The sequence below is a fragment of the Myotis brandtii genome, unplaced genomic scaffold (assembly GCF_000412655.1).
Source record: "Myotis brandtii unplaced genomic scaffold, ASM41265v1 scaffold517, whole genome shotgun sequence".
Classification (NCBI taxonomy): Eukaryota; Metazoa; Chordata; class Mammalia; order Chiroptera; family Vespertilionidae; genus Myotis; species Myotis brandtii.
In genome coordinates, this window is record NW_005369706.1 from 646,191 (window position 1) to 659,412 (window position 13,222).

Consider the following 13,222-nt stretch of genomic DNA (forward strand, 5'->3'; position numbering starts at 1 on the left):
AAAGTCTCTTGGCCCCTGGGCCACTGTACCATTCTTCTTCCCCCAGACAAATGTCCCCCCGCCCCACCTCTCCCTGGTGCTGCTCCCTCTGTGGTGCTGACAGTAGGCCTGTCAGGTGAGTATTCCCAGGGCTCTGGCCAGGGCTAGTGGGACCAAGGGGCTAGTGGGACACACTCCTTGGCCCCTGCCTCACTGGTCCTCCTTTCAAATTAGCCATTCGCATCAAGAAGCCTATCAAGACCAAGTTCCGGCTGCCTGTCTTTAACTGGACAGCACTGAAACCCAACCAGATCAGTGGCACTGTCTTCAGCGAACTTGATGATGAGAAAATCTTGGAGGTAGCAGGGCCTGGGGCCCTGAGAGGGAAGATGGGGGCTGGGGACCATGTTGCCCTTTTAGCCAGATCTCCTGGCCTTGAGAAAGCCCTCAGACTTAGCCTTCCATGATCCAGAGCTGAGCTGATGCTTCTGGGAGGGCTGCTAGGGCTCCTCTAGTAAGTAGAGGCCACAGCATTTTCCTTCTCATCAACCTCTGCCAGGACCTGGACCTGGACAAGTTTGAAGAACTGTTCAAGACGAAAGCCCAGGGCCCTGCCCTTGACCTCATCTGCTCTAAGAACAAGACAGCACAAAAGGCCGCCAGCAAGGTGACCCTGTTGGAAGCCAATCGTGCCAAGAACCTGGCCATCACCCTACGCAAGGCTGGCCGCTCAGCTGAGGAGATCTGCAGGGCCATCCACACGTGAGGCTCCCACTGACCTGGCCCTGGTCCCCAGCCAGTTGGAAACCCAGTTCTCCGCCTTGGATTCCAGGGCATTGGCAGAATTGCCTCACACCCCTTAATCATCCACTGGTTTGGCCAGAACTTACTGTATCCATGCTGTGTGCCAGGCATGGTATGAGATGCTGGGAATTCAGTCCAGACCTGCACTCAAGGAACTCTCAGTCTAGTGGGAACAGTCCAGTAATGCTGGGTAATAACCACCAAAGTGATGGAGGTACAGGGAGCGTTGGGAGAACGGAGAGCCAGGTAGCTAAGCTGGGTAATCAGGGAAGACTTCCCAGAGGAGGTGGTGTCTCTTACCTGCAACCTGAAGAAAGTACATGAAATCCAGTACAGGTCCTGGCGGGAGAAGCTTGGTTCCCTGGGTACTGAAAATTGGCTGTGGCCTTGGTGTAAGGAGGGGAGTAGGAGAGACAGGATAGAAAGGTGGGCAGAAGTCTTGCAGGTTGGGCCTCCTAAGCCATGCTCAGGTATTGAGACTTGAGCAAAGGGAGGATGTTGAAGGGTTTCTAAGCAGGACATCAATGTCCCTGCTATGGTCCCTCCCTCCTACATAGGTACGACCTACAGACACTGCCTGTGGACTTCGTGGAGTGCCTGATGCGCTTCCTGCCCACAGAGGCCGAAGTGAAGCTGCTGCGGCAATACGAGCGGGAGCGGCAGCCCTTGGAGGAGCTGGCAGCTGAGGACCGCTTCATGCTGCTCTTCAGCAAGGTGGAGCGGCTGACCCAGCGAATGGCAGGCATGGCCTTCCTGGGCAACTTCCAGGACAACCTGCAGATGCTCACGCCGGTAGGGCCCCACCCAGATCACACGCACCTGCAGCCCCGTCTCCACCGTCCACCTGCTGGTCACTTCCCTGGCCCTGCCCATCCTCCCAGCCCCTTGCTGACTTTGCCCCATGCCGGCCTGGGATTACTCAGCTCTTCATCTTGCCTTCCAGCAACTCAATGCCATCATTGCAGCCTCTGCCTCTGTCAAGTCCTCACAGAAGCTGAAGCAGATGTTGGAGGTGGGGAGAGGTTGTATATGGGGGTGCTGGTGGGAACCTGGGGCTATATAGACAAGGAAGGAGCCCTCAGGGCTTGGTCTGACACCTCCCACTGGTCTCTGGACAGATCATACTTGCACTGGGGAACTACATGAACAGCAGCAAGCGGGGTGCTGTGTATGGCTTCAAGCTCCAAAGCCTGGATCTGGTGAGACGGTGGGGGCAACATGGGGCCGGGAAGCCTGAGGGAAGGCGGCTGTGGAGCCAGGATATTCAGTCCTCTTGCATTACCCCTCGCCCCCATCTCCCAGCTGCTGGACACCAAGTCCACTGACAGGAAGATGACATTGCTGCATTTCATTGCCTTGACGGTGAAGGAGAAATACCCAGACCTGGCCAACTTCTGGCACGAGCTGCACTTTGTGGAGAAGGCTGCAGCAGGTGAGGGGAGCCTGCCCTTGTGTTCAGCTCAGGACAATCCCAGGAAGCTATGAGGAGAGGGAACATTTGGGTCCTTTTGTTTCTGGCTCTTGTTGTCTTTCTGACACTTCAAAGCTTTCCGCTGGGGCCATGGGCAGGGGCCACCCCAGCGGGAGCCTTCTTGCAGGCACCAGACCCGTCTGGCCCTATTCACCTGGATGGCTGGGAGCTGGCAGAGGAAGGCACAGTGGCTCTTCACTCCCAGCTCCTCAGGCTGGCCCCAGAGACTGCAGACTGTTTCTCTGTGACGTGTGGGAAGAGCTTAGAAAAACCATGAAGCCCCTCAGACATCGGTAGCTGTTATTGCTGCCCCACTCATGAAATGGTGCAGGCCATTTTGAAGACTGGCAGTCTTTCTGGCTTGCCTTCCTTTGTTACTTTGCTCTTTGGGGTCATGAGTTCCCAGCCTCTATTCATTTTTCTTGCCCTGTGAGAGCCCAGCTAGCTTTGTGTGCCCCTCTCTGTGTCCCCCCCGGGTGGCTCAAGCAGCAGGGGCGTGAGGACCTGAGGGAGCCCATGCCGAGGGGAGGTGGGCATGTCCAGCCCTGGACTCAGCCTGGGCTCTGTGACCACAGTGTCCCTGGAGAATGTGCTGCTAGATGTGAAGGAGCTGGGCCGGGGCATGGAGCTGATTCGGCGCGAGTGTAGTATGCATGACAACAGCGTCCTTCGGAGCTTCCTCAGCACCAATGAAGGCAAATTGGACAAGCTCCAGCGTGACGCCAAGACAGCGGAGGTGAGCACAGGGTGGAGGCTGGTGGCAGCACCAGGTTTAAGGCACTGTGCCCCTCTAGGTGGGCTGAGTTTTTCCTTCTTGGGTCAAAGAAGTTTCATCAAGTGCTGGCGGGCTGGCTTAACATGGGGGTAAGGGACATTGGGGATGGCAGGCAGCTGCCTCTGGTGAGGTGCACTCTAGGGAGCTTTGGGAGCCCAGTTCTTCTCTAGCCTATAGGGGCTGGGTGCTGCTTTCTGTGGGCCCACTGTCCCTGGTGGGAGCCGGCTTCCCTTCGCCAGGCTGACCCCACCTGCCCACCCTTCCCCAGGAGGCCTACAATGCAGTTGTGCGCTACTTCGGTGAGAGTCCCAAGACCACACCTCCTTCTGTATTCTTCCCAGTATTTGTCCGATTCATTCGTTCTTACAAGGTGAGCAGGAGAGGTTTTTAAAGAAAAAAGGCTGAGAGAAAACTGATTGGGGGAGTGAGGGTTGGGCTTCAAGTCTGGCCTTTTCCGTCTCTTCCTCTGGGTCCTGGGAGGGAGCGATGGAAGCTGGCCACAGGCCTTAGCTGTGAACTAGTGGGCAGGGTGGGGGCCCAGGCCCTTCCTGTCATTGTTTGGGGCAGGAAGTGCCCCTCCAGAGGGTGGCCACCTGGGGTTGCTGGTCCCACTGCCACCCACTCTCCACCCTCAGAGTTAGCCCCTCCCTTTAGCCTGTGTGAGCTTCACAACTGCTCTCCACCCCCACTATGGTTCTTAGGAAGCAGAACAAGAGAATGAAGCCCGCAAGAAGCAGGAGGAGGTAATGCGGGAGAAGCAGCTGGCTCAGGAAGCCAAGAAACTGGATGCCAAGGTGGGTGGGGCCAAGAGCAGAGGCCTGGAGGAAACTGGGCAAAGAATTAGGAGAGGGTGGAGCAAATGGAGAGGAGATGGAGAGCTGGAGCCCACAGACCACCCAGAGGGCCCGAAGCTGGCATCCCAAGGGATGGAGAGAGGGGCTTTGGGAGGGGATTCCCAGGCAAGGCTGCCATACACAATCCAGGACATCTTTGGACGGCATCTTGGGCAGGAACCGTCCCTGTGGTAGGTTAGTAATGACTCCTTTCCCTTCAAATGCTCGGCCCTAGACCCCATCCCAGCGGAACAAGTGGCAACAGCAGGAGCTAATTGCTGAGTTGAGGCGGCGCCAGGCCAAGGAGCACAGGCCTGTGTACGAGGGGAAAGATGGTACCATTGAGGACATCATCACAGGTGGGGCCCTTTCCTCCCTGGGGCCCGAGCACTGCTCCCAAAACCGTCATATTCCCTGGGCTCTCCTCCCACCTCACGTGTGCCACGGGGCCTGACCACGGTGTCTCTCTCCTGGGCCACAGTGCTGAAGAGTGTCCCTTTCACGGCCCGTACTGCCAAGCGGGGCTCACGCTTCTTCTGTGATGCAGCCCACCATGATGAGTCAAACTGTTAACCCCCAAGGCTGGGGCCCTTGACAGGTACTGGGCACCACAGCTGCCCTCTGCATGCCCATCTCCCAAGACTTGTGCTGGGGTCCACAGGCACCGCCTCCTATGCATGACCTGGCACCATCCTCTGGCTGCCTCGTGGTGATGGGGACACATACTTCCCTCCCTGCATGCCCCATGCTCTGAGAAGCATGGCTTATGCCCTGCATGTGCCCTCAGGGAAGTGGTATCTCTCCCACTAATGCTGTCCTAGCTTCTACTAAGACCACAAGGGGTAGGGACCAGGCCACTGCCTCTGGTGGCTGAGCCCATGGCTCTGTTACTGGGCTTGGGGGTCCTTCGTCCTTGCTCTGCCCCATGGCCTCTAGTCACCCTCCATCTGGTCCTCTGAAAATACAGAACCCCAGCCATCTCCCTGACCATCCCCTCCAGTGTCTTTAAGCTTCTCTCACCTGACTCATGGCTGGCTCTTCTCTGGCCCTGCCTGTGGGCTGCTCCTGAAGGGGCTGTTCCTACAGAGGGTGGGCTTGGCCTGGCTGCCCTGCCTGTTCACAGGCTTCTGTCTCCCCCACAGGTCTCCACCAGCCCATTGTCGTTCGCCACCAAGCCAGGAGTGTGGCCCCACCCAGTGGCCCACCTCGGGCACCAGGCCCCCACTAAGACCCTCTAAGAGGCAGAAGCACTTCAACTCCCAGAGTCCTGCAAGTCCAACCTGCGGACCTGGAGCCCTGGAATCGGCCAAGGGCCCAGCGGGAGGCTATGCTGCTCCCGACCAGTGTCCACCCAAGCTCTCAAAGCCTGCATCTTTCCTGCCGCCACTGTGGGCACTAGGTCTTCCAGGGCCTTGCATGGCCCTGGTGCCTCCAGTACTGCACTTTGCCTCCAAGGTCTTCAACTTCCTTTCCTGAAGGGTCACCAAGGGTTAGCTGGAAAAAACCATTTCGAGCTTTAGCCTACAGAGGGACACCTAGGCCACTCTATCAGTAGAGCCAGAGGGACAAGAGGAGTGTCCAGGCTTGGGGGGCCCTGGGACCCTGCCAATCTCAGATCATCTTTTACCAGGAGCAAGGCCTTCCTAAGCCTGGGCCCCACTCAGCTGTGCCCTAGTGATAAGGGTGAGGAAAGATGCCACACTTACTGCCCTTGGCCCTAGCCCTTTGCATTCCAGGTTCTTGCTGAGGTGGGCAAAAGGGGTTTTCTCTGCCCTAGCCCCAAGACAGCTAGAGAAAGGGTATGCCAACAATATCTTCACCTCCTTCAGCTACGTTTTTTTATTTTTGTTTTTTTGAGGGGGCAGGGGACATGGTGGTCTTACCTGCTATATTCTCAGTCCCCTGCCAGTTTCTTAGCCCCTGGAAGGGAACACAGGGGTCCATTCCTTTTTGTATATGTATCATCTCCCTTCTCTCTTGTACATAAACCCTGGCCCTTCTTTCAACAAAGGCTTGAAGCACAGGCCTGACTCTGACTCCTCTTTCTGAGTGTGGAGGGCTACGGTGGCCATTTAGTTTGATCTTAGCCCTGCGGATAGAAAGGAGGCTGGGCAGAGCTGCCATCTGCTTGGAGGTGAGCACAGAAACCTGGGGAGGGGAATCAGGTTAGTGAGCTCTAAGCACACAAAGGGAGGCACTACCATTAGGCATTAGCGCCCCCTGCTGGCCATGGGTGCACCTGCCCAGTCCCCAGCCCACCCCAGTAGTATATGAAGACAAAAGAGCCACTGGCCATGTTATAAATATTGTTATTTATAAAACAAAACACACATACACAGGGTCCCAGGGCTGGAGGAAGGAGTGGTGGAGCCCCAGGGCCCCGTGCAGGCAGGAGCAGGCACTGATGCTAAAGGGTAAGGACCCCGCCCTCTGCCACCCAGGCTGTGTCCACCAGCCTGTCACTTCCCTGGAGGCCCCTTCTCACATTCTATCTACTGGCACCACCCACCTCATGTGGCATACACCACCAATCTCATGGGGCCGAGGGCAAGGACTGCACTAGTTGTCCGGGAAGTAGGGGACTGTTGAACACCATGAGCAACCTTGGCAGGTGCTGGCAATGGTGTGTTGGGAGTGGGGTTACTTGAGGAAAAATGGACACAGACCAGACTAAGGAAGAAGTCTGGGGCAGACGGTGAGGGTGACCTAGTAGCCACAGACCCAAGGCAGAGCCGCTGGTCAGTTCACTGGTGGTCATCCAGCTGCTGTAGGAGTGTCCGCCGCCGCCTTTCCAGCTCACCCTCACTCAGCTCACTTTCTGATGTGTCCCAGCCCGTCTGGGGGAGCAAAGGCACAGCTCACCCACTGCCTCCCCTGAAGGCCATGGAGGCCTGGACAGAGCGCTGCCTGGGCTGGGACCAGGCACCTGCCTCTCACCTTCTCCTTCTTGATTCCAAAACCTGGGGAGCGATTAGGGAGCTCAGCCAGCCGGAGCTCCCTGTCCTTGTCCTGTTCTGGTTCTTTCTCATCACTCTCCTTGCCAGCTTTCTCCTCCGGGTCTGTCACACTCTCAGGACTGTTCTGTAAGAGTCCAGAGCCCGCCCCCTCAGTTCCTGTGAAGGACAGCTGGAGGCGGGTGGAAGAGATCTCACACAAGAGCAGGGCCTTGGGCCGAAGTTCCTTCTCTACGCACCGACTTGTGTCTTCTCTTTTTAGCTTTCTTTTTTGGTTTCTTGGCTCTCCGAAGGCCATGATCTGGAGATAGAAACCCCCACTAAGTTCCTGGGAGAAGGGAGGGATCACCCTTTCCTCTGCCACAGTCCATCTGTCTGCTCACTCTTCAGACAGGGACCTGCTAAGGAAGTCTTCAGTCAGGTTTCCTCCCTTCCAGGGACGGGAAGTTCCTCTCCGGCAGGTGCAGCCCTCCCAACCCACTCCACCCACAGGGGCTGTGGCTCCCAGGGCCGCCTCAGTCTGGGCTAACTTCTCCAGCTCCCAGCTGCTTACCTGATCCAAGGAGAAGGCGGGAGGATGGGGAGCCCCGTCCTCCAAGGGCAGCACCCCCACTTTCAAATGAATCAAGTGAGGAAGAGGGCTCAGAGCCAGATTCGGAGGGGTTCTGCCGCCTCCGCTTGGGGGGCCGGAGAGATGGTGGGGGCAGCTCCTCCTCTTCCGACTCGGAGCCCTGGGCAAATCAGCAGATACATGTCAGGCCGACATCCCAGAAGCCCTCTAGTCTGGGAATTGGGGCAGAGAGGATCCAAGGCCAAAAGAATCCTCAAATCTCCCTCCCAGGGAGATAACAGAGGGAAGTAAGAAAAGTTATTTCCCCAAGACAGTCCAGCCTCACCCATATCCTTCTACCCACCACTTACTGAGGGCGAGTGGGAACGCTTGCGATGGTGCTTCTTGCCCTTTCTGCCGTGCTTCCGGCCTTTCATGTGGAGGTGCTGGCATTCAGTCTGGAAGAGGCAGGGATAAGGTGGGCACCAGGGTTAGCCTCAGGACTATCCAGGTTACCTAAGACCTCCCCCTCCTTAATGTCCAGGGAAAAGAGCCCGAGAAGGCGGGGGAGGTCTCTGGAGCTGCCCTCAGGTGTTCAAGCAACTGGGACAGGTGCAGAGGACCAGAAGCTCTGCCTCACCTCCAGTACCTGCAGGAACTCCCGGAAGAGCCGGATCCGCTCCGACTCCAGGGTTATCTGCTCAAAGGCTGAGTCGCACACAAAGCGCTCACGGACCTTGAACGGGAGAGCACTGCTGATCAGACCAGCCCCGGCACGGCATGGGTGCCGCCATGAGCACAGGGCAGGGCTGGGGCGGAGGAAGGAAGGGAGCCGGAGCTGGCCCCAGCTGTATTATGAGTGGGGTGAGCCCCCACTGGTGGAGAAGCACCGCTGCCCTCAGGACTGAGGGGGTGGCGTGTGGTGGCAGGCTGCAGTCCTGACCTCTTCCCAAGCAGTGCCCAGCTCCAGAGCAGGCACGGCCTGCCTCAGCATGCTTCGAAAGGCAGCTTCCCTGCGCCGCAGCCTTCGTGCCTCCTCCTTCTCCCGCTCTCTCTCCCGTGCCTCTGCTTTCTCCAGTAGCTGAGGGCAAAAAGCACACAGTACAGGGTCACCCAGGGGGGTGGATGCCTGGGCCCCATTCAGGCATACCTTAGGAGGTGGGAAGTTGGGGTCTGGGCTCCTAACATCCCCTGAACTGGGGTATAGTTACACTGGGGCAGTGAGCGAGAAGGAATGAAATAATACACGGGATGAGTTTCAGCAGAAGCCTTGGCTACAGCCCCGCCCTGCCCAACCCCTCACACTATTGAAGGTCAGCTTGATGTTGCCTGCGTCCAGCGCAGCAGCCCTCTTGTCAAAGCTTATGACGTGGGCGAAGTCCTCAAAGGCTGTGTTCACTTCCACACAGAAGCCCCGGTCCTGTGGGCACAGCAGCGCATGAAGCAAGGGCACCTCCAGGGCAGGCAGAGGGGTCCAACCACAGGATGCTCAAGAAGTCCCCACCCCAAGAGATCCACAGGACTAGGATGCATCCAGAAACCACATTGCCCAAGTCTTCACCACCTAATGACTAAGCCCCATGCCTAGCCTTGCTGTGGTTGTCACAGGGAACTAGAGGGTTGGATCACATGGGGAAGGTTGACAGGAAGCAGGGTGTGTGTGTGCCGTGCCTACTGATTAATGCCTGAGTTCCTCATAATTAGTTCTTTTTCTTTTTTTGAAAGTCTATAGACCTGGTATTCCCAGGTGGTCTCCCATTCAAGCACTACCCAGGCTCGACCCTGCTTAACTTCCAATATATCAGATGAGATGGGGCATGTTCATGGTGGTAGACTCACAATTAGATCTTTGTTCCTTTGGTTTAAAGCTTGGGCCCCCTCTGGGCCCTCCTGCTGCTCAGTAAGTTCCTTGCATTCTCAGTCAACCTCTGCTGGTCCCACTCTTGGGCTGTATTTATTGAGTGCTTACTAGTACTAGCTACCATGCTGAGTGCTTCATACGCCTCTCATTTAATCCTCACCTTTCTAAATTTATGCACTGAATCCTAGTCTCTTAATTTTATGCAGAAGGAGAAACCAAGGTTTAGAGAAACCAGAGCATTTGCCCAAAGGCAAATAGCTAATAAGTATATGGCTGAATGAGAGCTCTACCCCAGGTCTTTCTAACACCAAAGCCCATACTTGTAGGCACGACACCCACATAGATCACTTGACCCACAGGAGAAACAGAGGCCATCAGGTGTGCAACTCCCAAACACCTCACATTCTCAAAGCACCATAAGTCAGGCTCTGTGATTCTCATCTAAGATTCACAACACAGAGACTTAGGAAAGTTATCTCACTTGGCCCAAGACAACTTGGTTTGAAGTCTGGCTCTCCAGCTGGGGCACAGGCCCAACTTCCCTTCCTCTCTCTCCACACAGCTCTAACTTGCTGCCGATGGCAAAGGCATACTCTTCTTGCTTCTTCCAAGAGGACTTCTTCAACTCGCACTCTCCAGTCCTTCTCAAACATACCAATCTCTCTCTTAGGAAACTGAACGCTTCAATCTTACCTCTTCACTGACTCCTTCCATCACACACACACCTCACTTAACCTGGAACTTCTTTCCACCCTTCCTAAAGCTTAACAACCTGCTTCTTTTCCTTTGTTTCAAAATATTTAAATGTAGCACAAAGGAAAATGAATAAACATTTATTGAGCCTACCATAAGCAAGACAATACAAATGTTATTAAATTCTCACATCCATGCACATAAAATTATCCCCATTTTACAGACAAGGACACTGAGGTTCAGAGCCATTATATAACTTGCAGAGGTCTCAACCAATAAACAGCCAGGAGTTACCTAACTCTTAAAGCTTGTGCTGCACCCACTCCACCCTCTTCATGGACACTGCTCTCCCAAAGGCTGTTCATGTCCTAAGCGGGCCCCTTCTCTGTCCTTGCTCATTTGGTCCTCAGCACCTCTGCTCTTCACTTCTTCAATGCTCCCCTCCAAGGTCCCCTCCTGTCTCTCTGACCCCTTTTACTGTATCTCTTGCAGGCACGTATGCACCTGAGAACAGCACTTAGTCTTTTCAATTGACACTGTCCCTAGCAATCTCATTCTCCATCTCTCATTTTCAGACCCATACTAGATTGGGTATTTCATAGGCACTTCAAATTCAGCAGGTCCTAAGAAAATTCATTTCTCACGAGCACCTCTCCGCTCCTCCCCCCTTATCTCCCAGCTGCTCCAAGTTTGGGGCTCTCTGCATTATCCTCTGGGGTGAGGCACCACCACAGCCTCTCTGATTGGTGAATGGCCACAGGGCCTCCTGGGCTTGTCAACCTTCTGTAGGCAGAATCCCAAAAGGGGAAGAGGAAGTGCCTAAAGCAGCTTCTTTCTCCAGAGGTGTGGAGAGATGGAACTCAGTGATAGGCCTCTACAGGCCTGTCAGTAGTACCAGAGCACTTGTACTAAAAGTTAAGCATCCAATAAAATTTAGCTCTCCTGGGACTAGATTTCTACTTTATATGATTACTAGAGGCCCGATGCACAAAATTTGTGCAAGAGTAGGCCTTCCTTCCACTGGCTGCTGGCACCGGCTTCCCTCTGGCACCCAGGACCCAGGCTTTCCTCGCAGCCCCAGCTTCATGCGGAAGGACATCTGGTCTAATTAGCATATTATGCTTTTAATATTATAGATTCTATTTAATATATGGTGCTTAGTTTATTCCTTCTGGCCCCAAGGTTGTTTTTAAGAATAATTTCTCAAATGAAATTCTTATTTTCTCCAGCCCTGTTCTTCCTGCTTAATCCTTACCAATGGTGCCATCATCCCCTCTCGCCTCACTTATTCCTTACCCTTAATTCCACACACACACATCTGTCAATTTTACTTCTGGGTGACTATCCTACTATTTTAAACTTTCATTTTTTTAACAGCAGAAACATTTTTTTCAATAAAAATCTTATACAGAACCTCGATGTATAAAAGAGAGGCTGCTGTACATATAAATAGAGGAAAGAGCATACCATTCCATCCTCCCTTACCCCCATGTTTGTCCCAAGGCACCTCTGAGAAAACCTAGGTACTCTGAAAGAGCTGGAACACTACCGTTCTCTCACCTGCCACCCCCAGTGCCCTGCCTGAGCTCAATTCCCACCTAGATCCCTATAGTCGCCTCCTGACTGCTCTCCCTGCTCACCTCCCACACCTCTGACCTGGCCTTGAGAATCCAGGGCTGCTCACACTTTCCTATTACATGGCTCAGACAGCAGAGCAGTGGTCTCAGGGGGAGTTAGGAGATGACTCAAGCCCAGATTTTATTTTAATTACTTGCCACTATCACTTTTAGTATCCTGAGGCTTCAGGTACTATCCTATTCCTAAGGATACAACATAGTCTGAGAGGTACTACGCTACACTTTCACCAGGGCTTTTCCAAGGCGTCATCTGATCAGATCATTCCTCGGCTCCCCAGTACTTACAAAATAAAAATCCAAATTTTAGCAGTCAAGGAATTTACACAGAGGGCTCTACTTCCAAACTGGGACATGTGGTTCCAGAGAAACAGAGGAAGCCACAGGACAATATGGTATGTCTTACTTAAGGTCAGTAATTTTAAAATATTAAGTTTATATTAATTAGAGAAGCAACACGGTATTAAAATGTAATACCTGCATGAATTTATAAGGCAAAACACATGAAATGTTGAGTGTGCAGTGGGGCATTTCCAGCTTTATTCTCAGATCTTTCTCACCTCAAGTACCAAGTTACTGCCCTTCGTAATTAGGTATGCTTTGGTAGAAAACGCCCATTTTTCAGATGGGGAAGCTGAGGCTCAGAAAGGTTAAATAATCCGCCCACAGTCACACAACTAGTAAGTGGTTAAGCTGGACTTTTACCCCAGGTAGTCTGCCTTCAGTCATGCTCCTAACAACTATGCCTATTGCCTCCTCAAATGCATTAGAATGTCCTTCACTTCCACTAAGTATGCTTTCTCTGTTTTCTTCATCAGAAACACAAGGCTCTCATAGTCCATCACTCACTTATCCACCTTTGATAGACATGGATATTCAGAACTATTTCTTCAGTATAAGAAAAGTAAAGTGTATGTGCGATGGTAAATGTCGACTGAACTCGCTGCCTGACAGGGAGTGACGCTAAGGATGCCATACCCCTTCTAAGAGACAGTGGCATCTCAGCTGGAGTCCACTGAATGCCTTGCAAAACCAGTCCAGTGCTACTAAACAATCCAAATTTCCAAAAGAAGCTGAAGATGTGCAACCTGTTGATCTTAAAATGTTAGCAAAAATTCCAAACTTTTCTAAAACACTGGCAGACCAGAAGGAACCTGTCTGTGGGCTTTGATTAACTATGCTTCCTGTTCCTCAAACCCTGTCCACCCCTCGCCTTTGCACCTGCAGTTCCTTATGCCCAGGACCTCCACCCTCTTTCACCTAGTTGTTCTTAAAAGTGCATTTTAAATGCCAATTCTTCTGATTCTTGTCTCTGTAATAACACTTGTCCTTCTGTATAACAGTTGTCACATCTATCTTCCTATTAGGCCATGAGCTCCTTATGGGCAGAAATGGTATCTTATTCATTTCTGTGTCCCCAGGCCACATAAGGGATCACAGTAGATATCTACTGAACTGAGTTGCAATGCTCCTGCAAAACAGGACTTATCAGGGAGTCCTGTCTGGAACGTGCCCTGTACCCAGCCTGCATCCATCACAACCCCAGGCCTCCCCTCACCTTAAGGATGTCCTTAATGATCTTCTTCTCATCATGGAATCGTGCCTTCAACTCCTCCACATAGAACTTGAACAAGTCCAGAGGGGTGGAGCCTGCGGGGGGAGGGAGGG

The 13,222-nt window shown here is 53.4% G+C and overlaps 2 protein-coding genes across 8 annotated transcripts in view; one reads left to right on the forward strand and one right to left on the reverse strand.

Annotated features, from left to right (window-relative positions):
• FMNL3 (formin-like 3) overlaps positions 1–5,885 on the forward strand; it is a 55,885-nt gene extending 50,000 nt beyond the window's left edge. For all 3 annotated transcript variants that reach the window (XM_005877330.2, XM_005877328.2, XM_005877329.2), the window contains 13 exons: positions 47–115; positions 214–338; positions 539–741; positions 1,341–1,575; positions 1,727–1,795; positions 1,902–1,982; positions 2,086–2,215; positions 2,830–2,990; positions 3,298–3,399; positions 3,731–3,823; positions 4,098–4,221; positions 4,344–4,460; positions 5,005–5,885. In XM_005877330.2, the coding sequence (XP_005877392.1) occupies positions 47–115; positions 214–338; positions 539–741; positions 1,341–1,575; positions 1,727–1,795; positions 1,902–1,982; positions 2,086–2,215; positions 2,830–2,990; positions 3,298–3,399; positions 3,731–3,823; positions 4,098–4,221; positions 4,344–4,435 (1,484 nt within the window). In that variant the 3' untranslated portion in view covers positions 4,436–4,460; positions 5,005–5,885. The remainder of the gene's footprint in view (positions 1–46; positions 116–213; positions 339–538; positions 742–1,340; positions 1,576–1,726; positions 1,796–1,901; positions 1,983–2,085; positions 2,216–2,829; positions 2,991–3,297; positions 3,400–3,730; positions 3,824–4,097; positions 4,222–4,343; positions 4,461–5,004) is intronic.
• A 270-nt stretch (positions 5,886–6,155) lies between these two features.
• The window catches only part of PRPF40B (PRP40 homolog, pre-mRNA processing factor B), a 15,960-nt gene continuing 8,893 nt past the window's right edge, over positions 6,156–13,222 (reverse strand). For 3 of the 5 annotated variants that reach the window (XM_014548609.1, XM_005877321.2, XM_014548611.1), the window contains 9 exons: positions 13,113–13,204; positions 8,670–8,786; positions 8,310–8,447; positions 8,007–8,102; positions 7,738–7,824; positions 7,370–7,547; positions 7,056–7,117; positions 6,800–6,943; positions 6,156–6,699 (listed from right to left, as the gene is read on the reverse strand). In XM_014548609.1, the coding sequence (XP_014404095.1) occupies positions 6,607–6,699; positions 6,800–6,943; positions 7,056–7,117; positions 7,370–7,547; positions 7,738–7,824; positions 8,007–8,102; positions 8,310–8,447; positions 8,670–8,786; positions 13,113–13,204 (1,007 nt within the window). In that variant the 3' untranslated portion in view covers positions 6,156–6,606. The remainder of the gene's footprint in view (positions 6,700–6,799; positions 6,944–7,055; positions 7,118–7,369; positions 7,548–7,737; positions 7,825–8,006; positions 8,103–8,309; positions 8,448–8,669; positions 8,787–13,112; positions 13,205–13,222) is intronic. The other 2 variants (XM_005877320.2, XM_014548610.1) reach the window with 2 other exon arrangements.